Raw genomic sequence first — 21,543 nt, 5'->3', positions numbered from 1 at the left:
AACAATAGATTTAATGCCATGAGAGTTGTCATGATAACTGAGACCAGGTAAGTTGATGTCAGCCTTAGCAAGTTGAAGCTCTAATAGAACATCGCTGAGTTCTTGAAACTTTAGATTGTTGCTAGCAGAAATCCTTGGGAAGCTTTGCAACATTTTGAATAAAGCATCTTCAATGGCCTCTGGGCTGCCAAAGGTATGTTCAAGTCTGCCCCAAGCAGCATTAAGGCCTGCTGCAGGGTTGTCAAAATGAACTGCTTTGAGTCTCTTGATGCATTCAGTAGACTTGGGACCTAGCCATCTGATGAGTAGATCCAATTCCTGGCATTGATGTCTAGGTCACTCATTGTGGCCTTAAAAGTGGATTTCCAGCCTCTGCAATTTTCAGGCTTGTCATCAAACTTAGTGAGGCCTGTCTTAACAAGTTCTCTGCGGAGCATGTATTTAGCAAACTGTGACATGTCCGTGTTTTCATATTTTGGGTGCATGACTGCAGGTGGAACAGAGTTGGTTGTGAAGGTTGGTGGACTTACGTGGAGTGACTTGGGAACATATGTTGCTGCTAAGGTATTCAATGCCGGAGCTGGCTTAAAGTCCATTGGCATGTTGGTTTGTAGAGTAGTGCGTTTGCTAGGAGGTACTCTGTTGGTGTCAAAGTAAGGTGGACGGTCTGTTAAATACACATCAGTGTCTGCGGCTAGCTGAGATGCTGCAGTCTGATGTATTAGAGGATATAAAGGCAAATGGTCTTGAGGTACAGTAGGTGCAGAGAAGAGACCTTGATTGAGTTCTTTGGCTGCCGTGACAGGGAGCTGAAGTTCTGGAGAGGTGTGTGAAGAATCTGAGACATAAGATACAACTGAGTGTCTGGAACAGTTGTCTCTTTCGTTTTCACTAGCGGCTTGATCTAAGACCCTTGCCATGGCTGTGGCATGCTCACATTGTTTTTCCAAAACTTCAATTTCTGCCTTTTGATGTGTGGCTTCAGCTTCTTTCTCTGCTTTCTGATGTGCGGCCTGAGCCTCTCTTTCTGCTTTCTGATGTGTGGCCTGAGCCTCCATTTGTGTGGCCTGAGCCTCCATTTCTGCTTTCTTTTGGGTGAAAGCTGCCTGAATTTTAGAAGCTTCAGCATCAGCATGGGCTTTTATTAGTTGTTGACTGAGTGTAGAAGATCTTGACTGTAGGGATTTGGAAGATCTTGAGGCTCGTCTAGTAGACGCAGAGTGATACGATCTGGATTCATGAAGCTGTGCTATTCTCACCTCTGCCTTTGTCTTTGTCCGCACCACTAAATTGTCTCTTTCAAGATTGAGCTCCTCAAAACGCCTTAATTCTTCCAATGACTCGAGTGTGGTACCGCTTTAACAGAGCAATATATTTAACACACAGTCTTTGATAATTCTCATAAACAACATTCAATTGCTGGATAGCGCCCTCTAGTTGTCTCATGAGATTGTTGGGAGAGAGCAGACATGCATTTAACAGTATTAGATCATAAGTCATTAATATTAGACAGCAATTCTGACGTGTCAGCATTAAGATTTTTTTTGTACTTTCCAGCTTAGTTTTGTTAAGCGTTTTTCTCTTTTATCTAATTCAGGGTTTAAGTCCTGCTCTGAATGAAGCTCTGATTGTGGTTGTGTATTAATTTTCCCAGACTGTATATTACTTTCCTGAAACATCATGTTAGCAAGGAGAGGGGTTGATAGAAAGCTTACAGAGAAATGTATAACTTCCTCTGTGACTGAGTTCAGATTTTAATGCAATAATTGCAGGAAGAATTTCTTTTTCTTATAAGTTCACAGACAAGAGTTGTGTTGTAATGTATACACATGCAGTGTATAAATTTGCAGTTGTAAATTATTCACATCAATAATTTGTCCTGACACTGATGAGTGTTATGCTGAGATATACTTGCAGACATGTACAGACTTGTGAAGAGGTGGCTGCACTCTCTATAGCTGTTATATTCAGTATCTATGTAACATCTCACTGTGTATACTAGTTAGCAAGGATTCTTATGAAGCATTCCACTTCTTTTGACTGTTCTGTTGGCTCCAATCTAAGCATTGATAGTGTGATCTCTGTAACGTACAGTTGTGATGAGATAGCGAGACCTTAAAGCTCTGATGGATACCACAATCAGTGACTCAATGAGAATGACATCTTGTAGATCTTGTGAAGTTTATTCCATAAACTGAGAGAATCTTACAACAATGAAATTCCATAGGTCAAAGGAACATGCTGTTTCCTGCTCCATGCCATGAGGCTTACTGTAATGCATCTCTGGGAGAGTGGGAGGGCTATCTATGCAACATTTGCTAAACTAAAGGAAAGAGAGGAGCAGAGAAAAAACACTGAAAACATTTAAAGGTATATGACAGTCATGTGAAACATGACATTCGGTAATGGAATGAGGAGTGAGATAAAGTGCGGCTGGTTGTTCCGACATATCTATCCCTTATGACTAAGTCCCAGATGTGACGAAACGCATCAAGGGAAGTGACGTCAAACGCAATAGAGCAGGAACCGGAACTGGTGCGGTGGCCATTTTTGAGATATCCACCTAGAAGCTGCTTAGTAACCCTCAGAGCTTTGGGCATAAGAAAAATGCTTGTTTTTATTTGTGTATTATGTAAGCAGATTTATTAAAAGTTATATTTATATCTGCTAAACGGAATTACACTATATACTTCTTATTGATATATTATCTGGATGGATACCTGAGAGTTCCTGGGAAGGCTCATGTATAACCATGATGGGATAGTATTATGATTGATACGTTTCAGGAGTGGAGGAGAGGAGAGGGAGCGTAGTTCTGCTGATTCCTACTATTTTTGATGAGGCGTGTTTTCTTATTCTTTCTGGTAAGGGTATATTTGCCTTGTACAGTAGAAGTGACACTGGTGGGATCACTGGAGTTGTATGCACAGAGTGAAGCACATCACTGATTTTTTGCACAGTGTTGATTTATTTTTTCACTATTTTGGCACTATATGCATTTTGCACATTAAATAGTGGTATTGCTATGATTTATAGGTTTATTAAGGTAATACACTATTTTGAGTTTCTCTTTTTTTTTTAGGTACTCTCTATCTTCGTGGGAGCCAGTGGAAGGGCTCAACAGTTAAATAAATATCAAGTTGGAGTGTGGACACTTATAATATATTTTTTTAATTTATATTAGACTTTTAGTGACATTGGGTACTATTACATTTAATATTTTTTGGAGTGATAATTTTTGTATGACTTTCCATCAAGGGGGTTTCACTGATGTTGGATGAATTACTGCCTAGTAGTAGCATTATATATTTAGTTACTGGGTTGGGGTATAGCACTTGGTAGGTAGTACTTTATACATAATAGAGATGTTATATGATTATTGGCACATTCAAGGTGAAAGTTTTTTCTATTTATGTCATAAGTTAATTTAATTTTAGTGAGTTAGGGTTAGGAGATACCGTATTTATATTAAATTTAGGTATATCCTTTCCTTATCCCTCTCTCACTTAACTACGATCACTTTTAGTACATCACAAAGGGATAATAAGGAGATACATAAAATTCACATACTATTATAGCAAGCCCATTTATTAAAATGCATTTTTCTAACTTTGTTTTTTATTTTGCTTTTATATTTATTTCTATTATTTTTGGTACAATAATCTACCTTTTTCATTATCTCTTTGATATATTCATTATTATTAACATTTATTTTCACCTCCATTGTTCTATTTATTTTTAGATTTAATTTAAATTTCCCTTCTATCAAATATGCCATTTTTTTTTAGATATATGTTATTATATGTATACATACACACTCATATACTTTTTAACCCAAAAGCATTAAAGCTATTCTCTCGTGTGTTTTTATATCTTTTTTATACCTGTATTAATTCTTGTATGCAGGAAAACAAGTAGGTCCTTAGGACCCAGGAACTACTTGCCTCCCTCCCATTCCTTTCACATTATAAATGTGTAAGGGTGTCAGGGTATAAAATGTCAGGGTTCTATTGGGGCTTGGGTCCTAAGAAGAAGCCTATTGAGCATGCTCCAAAATGCATTACCGCCCCCTTCACCTCCTACATCCAACTCTGCTCTCCAAGCTTCATTTTGATGCACAAGCACATCCTGGACTCTACTTCCTGATCCTATAGACAGAGTTTGCTGCTGGACGGCTGGATGTCTCACCTGGATCTTATTACATCACAGGATGAGTCTTTTTAACTATTTATCTTGTAAGTGCAATTTATCCATTGTTTACTTAATAAATTGTCAATACTGCACTTAGAGGCGCCTTCCTCTCTTTTTCTAAGTATGTAAATGGCCTACACTTTTAGCATTATTCAACTTTAGTCAAACACACAGCTTGTTTTTATCCACAGATGCCTCTTAGCTGTTTAGGCAGTTCTTTGGTGAAGGTGAGCCATTCCTTTAACTATTTTTTTTTTTTCAACCATTTCTGCTTTAAGTTTTAACCATTAGCCGCCCGGCCAATGGCCGTTTGGCGGCTTGAAAAGCGCTGCAGCTTTCCGGGTGCACGCCATTTGGCGTGCTCCCGCACATGCGCGGTTTGCGCGGTTGCAGAGCGACGCAGCAGTGCGATCTGTCACCGCCCGTGCACCTCGGACACGGCCGATGACAGATCCGAAAAAAAAAATCTTAAAAAAATTAAAAAAAATTTAATAAAAAATTAAATATAATAAAAAAATTAAAAAAAATTAAAAAAAAATATATATATTTTTTTTTCATACTGTCACCAGTCAGTGTCACTGTTCACCGCCATGCCAGTTATATGATGACGCTGTACTGCACTGGTGACAGTATGTAAAAAAAAAAAATAGTGAAAATAATTTTTTTCATTTTTTCATTTTCCGAAAAATTATGACAAAAAAATACAACTTCAAAAAACTCGCCATGCCTCTTATGAAGTACGTCGGACTGTCTACTCTGCAAAAAGGGGTCATTTGGGGGATATCTGTACTGTTCTGACATTCTTGGACCTCAAGATATTAGATTGGCTGTCAGTACTTCAGGATTGATCAATATTCAGATCTATACCATAGTTTGTGAACTCTATAACTTTCCTACAAACTAAAAAATACATCCTAATTTGGGTTATTTTCACCAAAGACATGTAGCAGAATACATCTCGGCCTAAATTTATGAAGAACAATTATTTATTTGTAAACTTTTATAACAGAAACAAAGAAAAATGTGTTTTTTTTTCAACATTTTTGGTCTTTTTTTGTTAATTTAGCAAAAAATAAAAACCCCAGCGGTGATTAAATACCACCAAAAGAAAGCTCTAGTTGTGTGAAGAAAATGATAAAATTTTAGTTTGGGTACAATGTTGTATGACCGCGCAATTGTCATTCAAAGTGTGAGAGCGCTGAAACCTGAAAACTGGCCTGGGCAGGAAGGTGTAAAATTGCACAGTATTGAAACGGTTAAAGGTGTTTTATTGCTATTGATTTTAAATGTGCATACCATGTAGAAATAATACCACACAACTAACAGCAGTTTAATTTATTAAAAAAAAAATAGAAGCTTGGGTTTTGGTAACAAATAAATATATAAACGTTTGGGATTTTGGGAGATAGCATTTATTGGCTAACTGAATAGACTGTAGTGCAAGCTTTTGAGGAACACTGGCCTCTTTTTCCAGACAATCTGAATTGCAGACAATCTGAAAACCAGGGTGCCTCAAAAACTTGCATTATAATATGTTTAGTTTGCCAATAAGAGCACTTGGTTACAAATTTAAAAGAAAAAAATATGTTTTATTGCTTAGCGACACAATACACAAAAGAAGTTTAACAAAAGAACTCAGAAAAAAAAAATATCACAAGTCTAAATATAGTGACTGCCATCACAGTACTAACATAAAATCCTTTCTAAAAACAAATCAATATCCCCCTGGACAGAAATATTCAAGAGGATTTCAAAGTAAGAAAAATATAATCTGGCTGAATCAGAAAAAAGTACGGTTTGTTGTTGCACCAAGTTGCAAAAAAGCAAATATTTAATTTATTAGCGACAATCTTTCTTTGCAGAAAAGAGAACTGAAAATACACTGTAAGTTGAAAAAGAAAGACAAGAAATATAAAACTCAAAACCTGTGACAATCTACCACTGTGTGTGCACTATAATGGTCACAATGACTGTGCGTTTTCAACTGCGGCTGCTCGACTCGTATGCACGTTTTGTGTTTTGTTTTGGGGGAGTGTTGAAGATACATTATAAAAATGGTAAAAATAGATACAAAAAAAAAAAAAACAATCCTACAAATTTAATAGGTGAAGCTGCCCAAGTTTTTGTTCTGTTTCCAAAATGTTCTGCATTGGAAGAACAATTTATGCCTTTTCTGAAACTCAAGAATGTTCCACTAAAAAAAACGTTATGTAATATTAGGGTTTGCTGATGAAAAAGTCAGAGCTATACATGAGTAGATCACAATCAACGGGTTGCCTAACCCCAGTGTAGCACATTGTTCTGTTGTTCTGCTGCTTAAATCCTAATTAATACCACAACCTCACCACCATTTAATCACTGGTATGAAACAAATTAAACAATCTATCTAAATGTCCATTTTACATACCCAAAGCCATGGTCATGTGATGCTACTGGCCCAATCCTTCTCCTTGAACGGTGTACGTCCTGGGATCCTTCTTTCAAACGACCATGGTGCCTGCAACCCCCAGTGGCTTAGTACTCCCTCATAAACTACAGAGCTAGATGAAGTCAAAGGAAGGTGAGGAGACAGGTGCTCAAGAAGATTAGGATTGTGAAAAAAATGCCTGGTCCCCAGGGCAAGATTTTGGCTTGACTCAAAAAAACCTGTGATTTTGTTACATTACACTGTGGGTTGGCTCCACTGGGAGGTGGAATCAAGACTGAGGGGTAAGGTAATTAATGCACCAAATGTCATATTTGCCTGGCATTGGGTTTTATGTTTATTGCCTAAATGAAAGGGATGTTGTATTCCATACGCTGATCTTTCTTAATGTACTAGAGTGAGTTGGCCCAGCTATAATAATACATCCATTAAGCATGGATATATGGGACATGGTCAATTTACTAGTGAAAATATCAATCATCCTTCCAGCTTTATGATTGTGCAAAAGCAGTTGCTGCGTAATTTAAAACACTAATTTTTCCATAAGCAAAAAAAAACAATTACTGTACAAACCTCCTACAAGCTTTTTTTTTTTTTTTACCATCCTATAAGCCTGGTTTGTAAAAGTTCAGATACACACAAATTCAAAATCTGGTTATCTAAAATGGCTTGGTAAGGGCTTCACCCATCAACAGCAGCACCTAAACATTTACATATTGAACAGAGCTTTATTTGAAACTAGATCATCAAAAATGACAGTTAAAACTAGAGATGGCCATTAATGGAATTTTAGAATATGACCATGTAAAAATATTCTACCAGGTACCGCCAACCGATTTGTATTTCCTTTAGCACGTGCTAAAGGTAGACCATGCTAAACAGAAAGGAAAATGTTTTTCTCCTCATCATAAACACTAAAACATGCATTTATTCATAATTTTGCTTTTACAACATCTTCTAACACTTTAAACACATCTGGATCCTCAATAGTTGAACCAATCTAGAAAAGAAATAAAAAAAAGCACAATCAGATGTAAAGTAAATAACATAATTTAGTTATAAAAAAATACAAGAAAAAAGGAGTTCATATTAAACTGCATATCTATTTCTATCACTTATGTTTTTTGAATGTTGTATTAACAACTTCCATCCATAGTCTTACCTTAATTTTCCTGTTACAGCAACTGTGTAAGGTGTCTAACTATGATTGTGCAGTGATAAATCATTAGACCCTGACCTATACATTCAGTAACAGACCCATTTGCAGAAAAGGGCACCCCCATGCCCTTCTCTGCAATAAAGGTACTGTGGCTTGCTTAGCAAACAATCAATCACAAATCTGAGACCAGGCTTTAAAATGTATGTTTAGGGGGGCGCATGCGCGGCCGGCTCCCGTATGGACGTGTAGTGTGAACCGCTCCGTCCAGCCGCCAGAACGATCGCGGCTCACACTGACCCCAGGGAATTCCGACATCACAGCGACCTGTGCGAGAAGTGTCCGATCCTCCCCAGACATGCCCCGCAGGAGGAAAACCCCGGGGCAGCCGGGGAAACTAGCGCATTTCTTCCCTGCCATCACGGCAGGAATCCAAGATGGCGCCGGCGGCAGTGACATGAGGGACAGCAGGCAGCAAGGGGACTACTCTGCCCAGCAACAAGACCACAGGCTGAGATATTCACTGTATCCAGGGGACCCTGGTGAGTTGTCTCCCCCTCTGTCCCCCACCACAAGAAGCCCAGCTAAGTCCAGAATCAGACTGGACCCTGAGCAACAGCAGACATGCCAGGCCCTCAGTGATTCACCCCCACAGCTACACACAGACCTCCCTGTCATAGAGGCATTCCCAGCTACAGATCAACCAGTCACTGAGATATGCATGAAGAACATGCTATTATCCCTTAAACAAACCCTGCATAACGATTTATCATCATCTTTGGTTCACATTACTAACGTGGTCAAACACCAAGATCAAAGAATACAACATATTGAAACCAAAATGGGCGACATCATTATAGCGCACAATGATCTGATTGACGCACACACGGATCATACCTCGGACATCGAACAAATTAATTTGAAACTAGCCGACCTGGAAGACCGTTCATGGCGTAACAATATCAAATTTAGGGGTATACCTGAAAGCGTCACTAATGAGACATTGCTATCCTATATACAACAGTATATAAAAGTCCTCATCCCATCCATCTCAGATCTAGAGCTGACCATAGACCGAGCCCACCGCCTACCTAAACCAACATTCCTATCGGCCTCCATTCCTAGAGATGTCTTAGCCCGGATTCATTTCTACCACATAAAGGATAAAATTATGCTGGCAGCCAGAAATACATCTACACTACCACCGTCATATGCAAATATCCGGTTATTTGCAGATCTCTCCAAGACCACGTTGCTTAACCGCAAGAAGATGATTACCATTACTAAAGCCTTGAGGAACCATGGTATAGCATATCAATGGGGATTCCCCACGAAACTAACCGTAAAACAACACGGTAAAACCTTCGTCATTAAAAATCTCGAAGCAGGCCTAGACCTGCTTAAAACCTGGAAAATAATACCCGAAGACACACCAGAAACCGCACCTACTCATTCTCAGAGTATGGAAGCTGATTAAGCGTGTCACTACTCGCACCCACTATAGCATCAAAGTAGCACCTCAAAGATGTCATTTCCCCTCAATAATCTCTGGCAATCGGCCGAGTTTTCTTTTTCAGGAGTTCTATGTTACTAGAAACTGTTTGGCTTGACCTTTTTTACGGCCAAAGCCTGTTTGAACCCCCCACATCTGAAGTAGCAACACCAGCTACTCAGACCACTTGCATTTTCAGCAAGTCTTTTTTTTACACCCCTCCTTTTTCCCTTTCACCTCCCTCCTTGGCACCATCACCAGTCGCTCAAATCCGCCTTATTACCTACAGATTAATGATGAACTTTCATGAAAATTTCACCTTAATCCAGCAACCGAATCTAAACCGATTTCTCAATTTCGGTTACCTCCTCCCTCACATAGATATGTTCCACAATCTCACATCCCTTCAAATATCACCTCAAACATTTCGCTTAGCGTTTCAAGACCTGCACAATGATCAACATCACATCCCTTAATGTCCGTGGCTTAAACTCTCCATTAAGGAGATCAATGCTCCAAAAAGAAACTAGGAAATTTCAGACCGATATAGTCTTTATCCAAGAATCCCACTTTGCTACAAACAAGATACCCAAATTCCACCTCCATCGTTTCCCAAACATCTTCATGGCCACTAACTTAAAAAAAAAAAATGGAGTCATTACAGCCATAAAAGACTCTATCCAGTTCCAGCACATATCAGAAACCGTTGACCCTCAAGGTCGATGCCACATCCTAATATGCCAACTGAATAACAACCTCTACACTTTGGTGAATGTATATGGTCCCAACAAAAACCAGCTGCAATTCTTTAACAAGCTTTACAACACTATCTCTTTACTATAACAAGGTAGAATTATCATTGGAGGAGACTTCAATATCATCGGCAATCCGCAACTAGACTCATCTTTTAATAAAAGATCAGCTAAACAGGCCTTCAATCAATTCCTACATAACCATGACCTCTACGACATCTGCAGATGTCAACATAGCACCGAGAAAGACTTCACCTACTACTCCCCCTCACATCTTTCATAGTCTAGAATCGATTTTTTCCTCACGGACAAATGGACACTGCAACATATATTATCAGCTACAATTGGCACAATTACATGGTCAGACCATGCTCCTATCCACATCTCAGTGGACGAAAACCAACGCTCAGCAATCCCGCCAATTTGGAGACTAAATTCTGCAATCCTGAAGAACCCTGAACACCAGAAACATATTTTAGAAGCTCATAATCTATTTTTTGAGACTAATGCAACTCCGAACATGCCTATACCCACGCTCTGGCCCACCTATAAGGCTTACATGAGAGGTATCCTCATACAATTAAACTCCCGCATTAAAAAACAAAGATCCCATCAAATAGATCAAATTCTTTCCTCCATTAAACGTAACGAGGAAATTAACAAAACCGACCCAAATGCCACCATAGCCGCGTCCTTGGCCTCTGACAGAAACAAATTACGAACGCTTTTGTTACACGAATACGACCTTAACCTACAGAGAGCTAAATCCAAATTCTACGCGCTTGGTAATAAAGCAAATGCACTCCTATCAAAAATGATTAAACAAAAGCGACTTAAAACTAAGATAGCCACGATTAAACATCCCACTACTCACGCACTACTTACAAACCCTCGAGACATATCCGACGCTTTCGCGACGTATTACCACACACTATACAACCTTAAAGATGATATTGATACGACCCAACCCACCACCACTACCATTCAAAATTTCCTAGACAATACCAACTTACCCCGTCTCTCAGCATCCCAACTTACTTCGCTATCGATACCCATCTGCCCTGCAGAAATTGACCGTAGCATAAAAACACTACCCCTAAACAAATCCCCAGGAAATGACGGTTTTACCAACGAATACTTTAAAATAATGGCATCCAACCTTACAACGCATTTATCTGAATTATTTAATCATGTTGCCTCTACGGGGATTTTCCCCTCGGAAATGTTACAGTCAGTAATTACAACCATTCCCAAACTAAACAAAGATCCCCAACTGGTACAAAACTATAGACCGATCTCTCTATTAAACACAGACATAAAGATATATGCCAAAATAATTGCCCAAAGATTACTCCCTTACCTTCCCACGCTAATCCATCCTGACCAGGTAGGTTTTGTCCCCGGTAGACAAGCACCGGATGCTACTAGAAGAATAATATCCCTCATCCACAAGCTTGAAACCACCAAACAGCCCTCATTATTACGATCTTTAGACGCTGAAAAAGCATTTGATCGAATCCATTGGCTTTTTATGAAACTCACACTCCAAAAATTTGGTCTTACAGATTGGATGTTATCGGCAATACTCGCCCTCTACTCCAAACCCTCTGCTACAGTTCTAACTAATGGTACACTCTCCAAACCCTTCCAAATTTCTAATGGCACTAGACAAGGCTGCCCCCTCTCTCCCATAATCTTCACTCTATTAATTGAACCCTTGGCCTCTAGACTTAGGGATGACCCAACATTCACAGGTATTATGCATTCCAAAATGGATCACAAAATTAGCCTTTTTGCTGATGATATCATCCTAATGGTCACTAATCCCTACAAATCTCTTCAATCGATACGCATGCATCTCCACAACTACTCAGAAGTCTCCTACTACAAGCTCAATGAGCCAAAATCCTCCATCCTAAACTTATACACCCCTCCTAAGACCCAAAATATGCTGAGCAAGCATTTCCCTTTCACATGGGAATTACACAGCATTCCATACCTGGGAATAAAGCTTACGCCCTCAACTAACCAATTAAATGAAGCTAATTATAAACTTCTACTTAACTCCATTCCACGAGAGCTCAAACAACTACATACACCCACATTATCGACAATGGGTAGAATAGCATCTTTAAAAATGTGCATATTACCTAAAATACTTTACATTTTCCGTACTCTCCCTATTCCAGTTCCTAATACCTTTTTTTCTAAACGCCAAGCGATACTAAATAAATTTGTGTGGAACAACAAAAAGCCTAGATGCACAACAAATCTACTAATAAGACCTCCCTCTAGAGGGGGAGCAGGCCATCCCCATTTAAAATCTTACTACAACGCTGTGCTCCTAGACCAGCTCTTCTTTTGGTGGCATCCTACAAAAGATAAATTGTGGACCCTCTTAGAAATTCCATCACATCTCCCACATACTCCTGATAACCTATTATTCCTTCCTCGAAATAGCCAAATTCTTCCATTCTCTAAACATCCATGTATAAAAACCTCTTTACAAGCCTGGTCTGACCTCTTATCCTCTCATTACCCAGACAATGACACAACAAAAATTCCTACTCCAATTTCTACATTGCACCTCATCATTCCCTCACTAAACCTCACGCAATGGGAAAATCAAGGTATAACCCGTATTCGAGACTTATATACAGATCATAAACTAAAATCCTTTGCTAATCTCCAAACAAAGTTTTACCTCCCTGACAATGAAAAATTCACATACATGAGAATTGCCCATGCCTTACATACAATAGATATATCTATAGAACTAATAATTCCCTCCAGGGCACACCTCTTCTTTCAGAGATCACATTACCCCAAAAAGGGAATTTCAACCTTCTACTCAATTATAAATCACACTCAGTTTGATATACATACTACTTCCCTGACTAACTGGGAAAAAATATTCCGCCAACCAGTCTCTCCGTACACTTGGTCGAAAACCTTCAATACCACATACAAGGCATCCAAATGTAATTCCCATTGGGAAGCATACATGAAAATCTTACATCAGTGGTATCTAACGCCTGTTAAGCTCAATCTTTATTACACACAACATTCGCCCAAGTGCTGGAGACACTGCGGAGAAATAGGAACGATCCTCCATATACTTTGGTCATGTAAATCTCTCACATCGTACAGGAACAAAATATTTCAACTGATCTCCACCATATCGAAAGTTCCAACGACTCCAAGCCCAATTACAGCTCTCCTTCATATAGGAATAGAAAATTTCCCTGTGGACTCTCGTACTATCATAATTCATATACTAGCAATAGCAAAAACTAATATCACTAAATTATGGAAATCCACCACATCCCCTTCGATCTCAACCCTCATTATAGAGCTTAATCTCCATTGTGAGATGGAAAAGAGAACAGCAATCCAAAATTTTTCATACCACAAATTCTGCTTTCAATGGTCTCGGTGGCTTCAAGACCCTAATTGCTCTATTAAGTGATAACTATAATAATATACCACCATACTGTAGTCAACATATTTGACTGGTGCCCTCCCCCCCTCCTCTCCCTCCCTTCTAACCCTTCTCCCCTCTACGGTTTATCACATACTCACCCACACTAAGTTCACAATCTTCTGAGCATACCTCTCAAGTATCCGAGGCCCTGCTACATCATTCCCAGCTAAATAGTGGGAATTTGTTTTATCTAATATTTGCTTGTTTTTTTTTGATTATACATTTTATTGTAAACATTGTTCGTTCTATATACGTGTAACACGTTGTGATAAATTGTTGAAAATTTCTTCAATAAAAACTATTTGAACATAAAATGTATGTTTAGCTAGCACCCAGGATATTATTTCTCTCTTCCTAAGATTCAACACCATATTATCTATGCAATAAGGTCTATAATAATGTTTTAACTGAAAGACATCATCACTAGCCAATTGAAAGTAAAGATTCAATATGAAAATATGCATCAATAGAGATTGAGGATGGCTGAAGTAATAAGTCCAGGATACACTTCAATAACATGTATTTCATTGCATATACCACTACTAGAAGTAGCTTGAAGTGATCATAAAGGCTTAATTTTTTTAAATGAACACATCATACTTACCTGCTCTATGCAGTGGTTTTGCACATAGAAGCCCAGATCCTCCTCTTCTCTGGTCCCCTGCCGGCTCTCCTGGCCCCTCCCTCCTGTCGGGTGCCCCCACAGCAAGCAGCTTGCTATGGAGGCACCCACTGCTCTGTGTGTCCATTCACACACAGAGCAGCAGCTTGGCCCTTCTCCCTCTCTCTTCTCATTGGATCACTAGCTGTGATTGATAGCAGCGGGAGTCAATGTCTCCACGCTGCTGTCTCAGCCAATGAGGAGGGAGAGTCCCAGGATTTCCCAGACTCCAGTGCACATCGCTGGATCAAGAGGGGGCTTGGGTAAGTATTAGGGGTGCTAGGGGGCCGGCTACACACAGAAGGTTTTTTACCTTCATGCATAGAATGCATGAAAGTAAAAACCCTGAGCCTTTACAACCACTTAAGTGGTAAAGGTTTGCTTCAGTCTTCACAGAGAAGTCAGTGTAGCTGATTTTTTTCCCATGGTGAACTAGTGGTGCACAATCAATTGAAGTGGTATTAAACCCAAAAGCAAACATTATATTGCTACTTACCAATTCTTAGATGTGATTAGCTGCATTTGTTAGTTTTTTGGGTTTTTTTAGGCTATATTTCCTTTATTTTTATCTGATGATACTGCCAGTAAGTATGTTGTTTTTCAACAGAAAAAGTTCACCTTTATTTGTTAAGAGTGTTGAGACAGACTATTTACCACTGACAGGGGTGCTTACTATGATCAAATGTATTTATTCATGTAAAAACCTCTTTCCCAAAAGAAACAAAAACAGATTATGTAACTACAGTGTGAGATGAATTTGGCTTAAATGTGTTAGTGTATCTAAATCTGCTAGTACATCAGACACTCCCTCCCTTGCTCCCTCCAGACTGACAGTACTTCTGTTCAAAGGTGCCTCTGTGCTCCTTCATCCAGAGTGTTGTCACTCTAATACAGGAGATGGGGTACTGGTCAGATCATCAGTTAACAAACAAAGGGGGAAAAGCCTAAAAAAGAGAAACAAGTGCACCACACCTAATGACTGGTAAGCTGCAATCTAATACATTTCTAGTTTGGGGTTTAATATCGCTTAAACTGATAGCACTATTGCCAAAAGTGTTACATTTCTGCATTTGTAAACCATTTGGTATTTAATCACATCAAGACTTCCATATGTCAGCGTGGTTTACACACAAAAACATTCATCAATAGACTGCTATTCACTAAATATTTTACTTAACAATTACATAATTAATTGCACAAATTTCCCAACTGTTTACCTTGTATGGTTTGCCATTTACAAGCGAAGCCAATGTGGCGCGAGGGATCTTGCCAGAACGTGTTTTAGGTAGCTGCTTTACAACAATCACTTTCCTGAAAGCTGCTACAGGCCCAATATGTTCTCGGACTTGTAACACTATTTCATCTGCCAGTCTCTCTTCTGTAGTGTCCACTCCTACAACAAATAGGGAATGGCAATTGTATAGCTTATTTGTACTAAGAGAACAAAATAACAGACTTCACATTTTGGTCTAGAGCAAGAAAAGTTGATTCCTGATGGCTGAGCCATTTTATAACATGTTCACAGTCCTATGCCTATGCACTACTTGTCATACAATACAAATAATACACAGAAGATCTTTGAACATTTATTGGTGCAAGTATTCCATAAATATCTTTCCCCATATACACTATTCAGTGTATGTATATTTTTTAAATTAAATTTTAGCATGACACACATGATACGCAAGGCTCAATCACAACAAAGGAGTCCTTACCATTTTGCAGCACACAAAGTGCCAGTGGAACATGTCCTTTCAAGGTATCCTCCAAGCCTACCACGGCACAGTCTGCCACAGATTTGTGCATTAACACAGACTGCAATGTTAAAAGAGAAACAAATAAACTGGACACATCACTAAAATTCACACTTTACATATGTTATATGATTTACCACAAATTAAGCAAAAAATGGTAAAACTACTTCTCCCTTGTCACCAGGGCCACCATCAGGGGGGACAGCTTTAATGCATGGGTGGACTGATCAGTGTAATCTCACTCCACTCACCAAGCGTTCCTCCCCCAGGTTCACCCCACGGCTTCTGACTCTCTCCCCTCACACCCAGCTTGGCTCAGCTCCCGTGGATGGTGATCTCCCCCAGGTATTCTTGGCTGCTCTCAGCTGGTGGTGAGTTATCCGCCTCTCCCCCCAGAAGCACATCTGACCTGATGTCCCCATCCTCCTCATCCTCTCCAGGGAAGGACATTGGGGATGGGAGGACAAATGGAGCTCCACCAGGATCTGCCTTTCCTCTCCAGTGCATAGGATTGTCCTGCCCCTCGGCGTGAAAAACTGAGGTCGGGAAAGGACCAGGAGCTGCTTCAGGCTGTCAAGGCTGAGGACTGTGGCATGGTGCAGAACCTACTTCAGAGATCCAAGGAAAGCAAAGCCAGTGAGTACATCCACCCATCTACCCACCAACCAATCTACCCACCTAAAGTGATGATAATGGGTTTAATGAGGTCAGTCATTGGATAATGAAATTATACCAGGGAGGGGGGGATCAGGACAAGCTAGAGGCTTGGAGTGGACTGACCACTTAACCACTGTCCAGGGGCCAGTAGGAGCCCCATGCCCAGAATCCCACAGATCCATGCTGGAGTCCAGTGTTGCCACTTGGCTCCACTAATTCACCTCCCACTGCAGGAGTGAGTACACTGTGGGTGATTACACTGGGGGAAGTTATGGGGGGATTTACACTGGGAGGATTACACTGCTGGGAGTATAATGGGGGAATTTACATGGGGGGATTTACACTAGCGGATTACACATGGGGGGATTATAATGTTACACTAGGAGGATTTTACTTCTGGGATTACACTGAGGGCATCAACACTTGGGGGAGTACACCGTGGAGATTACAGTGTGAGGATTACAGTGAGGGGATTTACACAGGGGAGAACTACACTGGGGGGCATTACAGGGGAGGGGGAGAGATTTATACTGAGGGATTACACAGCTGGAAGAATACTGGGGAGGATTTACACAGGGGGGATTACTCTGGCGGAATGCACATTAGAGGATTACACTATGTGGGAATTTACATGGGGGGGAATTTACACTAGGAGGATTACACTTGTGGGATTACGCTGGGTGGTTTACACTGGGGAGGATTTACACTAGAGGGAGTACACTGTGAAGAGTACACTGTGGGGATTTACACTGGGGGGATTATATTGGGAAGGAGTACATTCTGGGAAGAATTATACTGGGGGGTCACAGTGGCCTTGGGAGGGGGCAGGTAACAAATATTGGGAGGGGTGATCTGGCCAGGGGGAAAAGATATGTGGGGGGGCAATTTGGAAACAGAGAGGATTTGTGCTAGAAGGGAAGAGTCTTGTTGCTAAATATATGGGGATGTCTCTTTGCTGGATTGGACAGTCTCTGTTTAATATATGGGAATATCTCTTTGCTGGATTGGGTTATCTCTTTGCTGAATATATGGGGATGTTTCTTTGCTGAATTGGGCTGTCTCTTTGCTAGATATATGGGGTTGTCTCTTAGCTGGATTGGGCTGTCTCTGCTGAATATATGGGTATGCCTCTTTACTGGATTTGGCCATCTTTTTGCTGAATATATGGGGATGTCTCTTTGCTGAATATATGGAGCTATCGCTTTGCTGGATTGGGCCATCTCTTTGCTGAATATATAGGGATGCCTCTTTGCTGACTATATGGGGCTGTCTATTTGCTGCTCTTAAAATATTATTCCTTTCTGTTAAATCTTGAAAGCACTGGCTTGAAATACACTTTTCATTTGCATATAGTAAGTTGTAATAATGTTAAAATAGAAGTGGGTGCACTGAAGGAGTTGGTGGGACAGCCAGTGGGCGGGCCTTGGGTAATGTTGGTGGTCAGACCCAGGAGGGCCAGGCCTAAAGCTGTGTAAGGGGCTCCAAAAATTCTGATAGCTGCCCTGCTTATCATGAATATAAATATGCTGCTCTAAATCATGGGAAAAACTCACATGATCTCTAGCTATAGGAGCATAGTGGATGTTTCACATCCTTTGAAACAGCAGAGAGGGTCTGTTTTTAATCTCCCTCTGGTATACTTTCAGGAATTTAGACAATCAGCCATGTACAACAAAGATGCAAAACTTGCTTTAACAGGTACATTACAGTTTCTTCTGGCTAGTCTTATTTTAGGACCGGTTCACACCATGAAGCGCACAGAAGTTCACATGCGGGTGTAAGGCAATTTCAGCCCATTCATTTGAATGGGCTGAAATTGCACTGGACTGCAGGAAAAGTAACGCAAGCACTACTTCACAAAATGCAGAGCAACCAGATTGCATGGTACTTCTGTACCTTGCTATCCGGTGCAGGAAAAAACACTGCATTTGCACCCTACGTTTGGGTGTCATTAGAGAGAAGAGATGTAGTATGGAGACATAAGGTAGGGCAAAGCATATGTTAGAAAAAGTGGTGGTTCCTACAGTGCGCTCCCACAAGGAAAGAATGAAAAGATTGATGGTAGTTACAGCAGCATACAGCCATTTCTACTGCTCTCGTAATGGAAAGGTGAGCCTGGTTTTCACATCCATAAAGCTATGATTCCTCTCAAACAAGGGGGTTAATTGATCCCACAGCACAGACAATATAGAACGTGGTGGTTTTAAAACATATAGCTTACCTATCTATCCTCTTCCTATTAGTAAAAAGCAAAGAACAGAAGATGGTGGTGGTAGCTCCCCCAGAGCTAAGCCACTCTTCCTACTCTCATTAATTCAATAAGAAGAGAAGGTACTGGTGGTATAGACAACACAGCCATCCAAATCCTCGCATGAAAGAAAGCATAGGGATGTTTGTGCTGTGAATAGAGGATCCCACCGTCAGAAGGTGTTGTGTTCCTAACAGAGGTATGCAGCACTGCATGTAAGACATAAGGCACTGCTTGTAAGACACAAGAGGCACAATGTATAGTAGTGAGGGATGAGAGACCATATGAGGAAGTTACCCTCAACAGGCAACCATCCCTCCTACCATGACAAAGACAAGGGAAGGGATATGTTGTGGTTCCTAAAGTGTGCAGTCACCCTTCCACTCACATGAAGACCTTGGAAATCCTCTTAAAAATTAAAGTACCACAGCTGATCATCACTATATTAAAAGGTGTCCTTCAGGATGTTATAGATTCTATTTTTTTTGCTTGTATGATGCACTTGTCCACCAAACCTAAATGTAGGCTACACATTAATATGTGTGTAGCACCCTCCTAGTCAGGTGCTAATATTTGTATAGTTAGGTTAAGTATAGTTATGTTTCTCTGCTTACCAGAGAGGCTGTCAGGTAAATTCAGTGTGGTATTCTGCTTAACAGAGTGCTGTGATTGTTTAGTCAGGTCTGCTCATGATTGTCGGTTGCCGTTGAATTCGTCTGAGTTCTGCCCACCTTCAGGAAGCTATGAGAGCCTTCCAGAACATGGGTAGATGCTAGGCAAATGAACAGCATGAATATGGATACAGCCCTGGGCAATTGCAAGGAGGGCAGTCCCATTGCATGCTGGGAGTGTTATTTATGTTCTGTGAGCACATGGGTTCAGCATCTTTCCTGGGAGAAGATTGAACAGCCAGGCTGGAGGCAGGCTGCCTCACCTGGCACATGTTGTCATGCGTGCTCAGTTGGGTTGACCTGAGGGCCTGAAGTTAGAGAGAGTGACCCTGGTTCTACAGTATGCTGAGGGGAGCTGTCTGTCAAAACTCTGTCTGGTATCACTGGAGATAATCGCTTGGAAGAAGGCAGCCATTCTGTCCATTGGCTTGCGAGTACAGACACTGAGAGATCTTGGGGACTCTGTGTGCTTGGCTACCCCTCTGGTGCTTGATAGTCAGTATAGGTCTGAAAAGAAAAGGGAACACTGGCTAGTGTTCTGAAAAGCTTGTCCAACTGTTGCTACTACAAAGGACTTTGGCTGCAGGGCGAAGTAAGTGGAAACCATGGCAAAAATACAAGCGGTCCTTACGAGAGTAGCACTACATGTGTGTTGGATGGTGTGGCATTTGTGTTGTTCTCAAAGCCTGTAGGCACTTCTCCCAGAAGCCCTGTTCAGGAGGCAGTCATAAGGTACAGCAAAGGGACTTAATGAACCATGTATAACAAAAAGTCCTGTGTCAGTGATATGAAACATTGTAGGGGCTGGTTAAAGTGCTGTGTGTAGCAGAGAGATATTAAGGATTGCATGCAACAGGCAATAAAAATTGCATGTAATGAAAGAGCATAAGGGACTGTAATACAGAAATATAAATCAATATCTGGATGACACAAAGCAAATAAGAGGTAAAAGGCACTGCATGTAAGGCACCGTATGCAAGTGCTAAGTAACTATATACTGTATATATAAAACATAGTCATTAGACACTGGGGGGGCTGAATTACTAAAACTGGAAAGTGCAAAATCTGGTGTAGCTCTGCATAGAAACCAATCAGCTTCCAGGATTTTTGTCAAAGTTTAATTGAACAAACTGAAGTTAGCAACTGATTGCCCACTATGCAGAGGTGCACCAGATTTTGCTCTCTACAGTTTTAGTAAATCAACATTTGTGTATAATACAGAAATATGGAGTACTGTGTGGGGGCTAGTTGGATGAGTCATTTAACAGGGGAATACGAGGCACTTTTTTCAAAGGCTACAAGTCACTATGGATAATACAGAGGTGTAAAGCCCCTAGTGTAATTGAGGCATGAAGCACTACATGTAGTGTGCAGGGGCAGCAAAACTAGATGAGATACTGAATGTAATATAGGTACAGCATGAAGAACTGAAATTACTTCAAGTAATGCAGAGATTTAAATCACTGAGTGCAAAAGTTGAATGTGGCAAAGTGTACACCACAGGTATGAAGAACAGTGAGTTGCATGAGACACTACATGTTATACTCCACAGAATATGGAGTGACATGCTATCAGTGGCATTTTGTTCCACCAAACAATACCTGTATATTCCATTAATAAGTAAAAGAAGTGAACTACTTCAGTAGGTTGCCATCTCACTTAAATGTTTATCTCCTCAAAAAAGAAAAAAAGACAAGAAATAAAAGGAATGGCCATTAAGGGAATAGAAAATTGCAGAATTTCTACAAAAAAACCTGCATAAAAAACATCATTTTAACATATACAGTACATTCAATGCTACGTTTACGTTACCTCTTCTATTGCTCCCGCAGAGAGCCTATGACCTGCTACATTTATGACATCATCGACCCGGGACATGACATATACATAGCCATCGTCATCCATATATCCTGCATCCATTGTGTCATAATACCCCTTTTAAACAAATAATACAAGTAAAGCTATTATTCAACCATTTTACATTCACCCTAGGGTATATGTGTATGTTATGTGTACACGAATAATAAATATGCCTACTTCATGAGTTTTTCA

General features: G+C 40.3%; 1 protein-coding gene across 2 annotated transcripts in view; it reads right to left on the bottom strand.

Annotated features, from left to right (window-relative positions):
• Positions 1 to 5,511: 5,511 nt before the first annotated feature.
• ACSS3 (acyl-CoA synthetase short chain family member 3) overlaps positions 5,512 to 21,543 on the bottom strand; it is a 162,100-nt gene continuing 146,068 nt past the window's right edge. For both annotated transcript variants that reach the window (XM_089652211.1, XM_089652219.1), the window contains exons 13-16: positions 21,304 to 21,426; positions 15,877 to 15,976; positions 15,379 to 15,554; positions 5,512 to 7,616 (exon numbers count right to left, since the gene is read on the bottom strand). In XM_089652211.1, coding sequence (XP_089508337.1) covers positions 7,548 to 7,616; positions 15,379 to 15,554; positions 15,877 to 15,976; positions 21,304 to 21,426 — 468 coding nt within the window. In that variant the 3' untranslated portion in view covers positions 5,512 to 7,547. The remainder of the gene's footprint in view (positions 7,617 to 15,378; positions 15,555 to 15,876; positions 15,977 to 21,303; positions 21,427 to 21,543) is intronic.

This window comes from Staurois parvus, unplaced genomic scaffold (genome assembly GCF_062004578.1).
Source record: "Staurois parvus isolate SC_StPar_1 unplaced genomic scaffold, SC_StPar_1.0 ptg000025l, whole genome shotgun sequence".
Classification (NCBI taxonomy): domain Eukaryota; kingdom Metazoa; phylum Chordata; class Amphibia; order Anura; family Ranidae; genus Staurois; species Staurois parvus.
The sequence above is the reverse complement of the archived record's forward strand: the minus strand, read 5'-3'. Positions and strand labels throughout refer to the sequence as shown.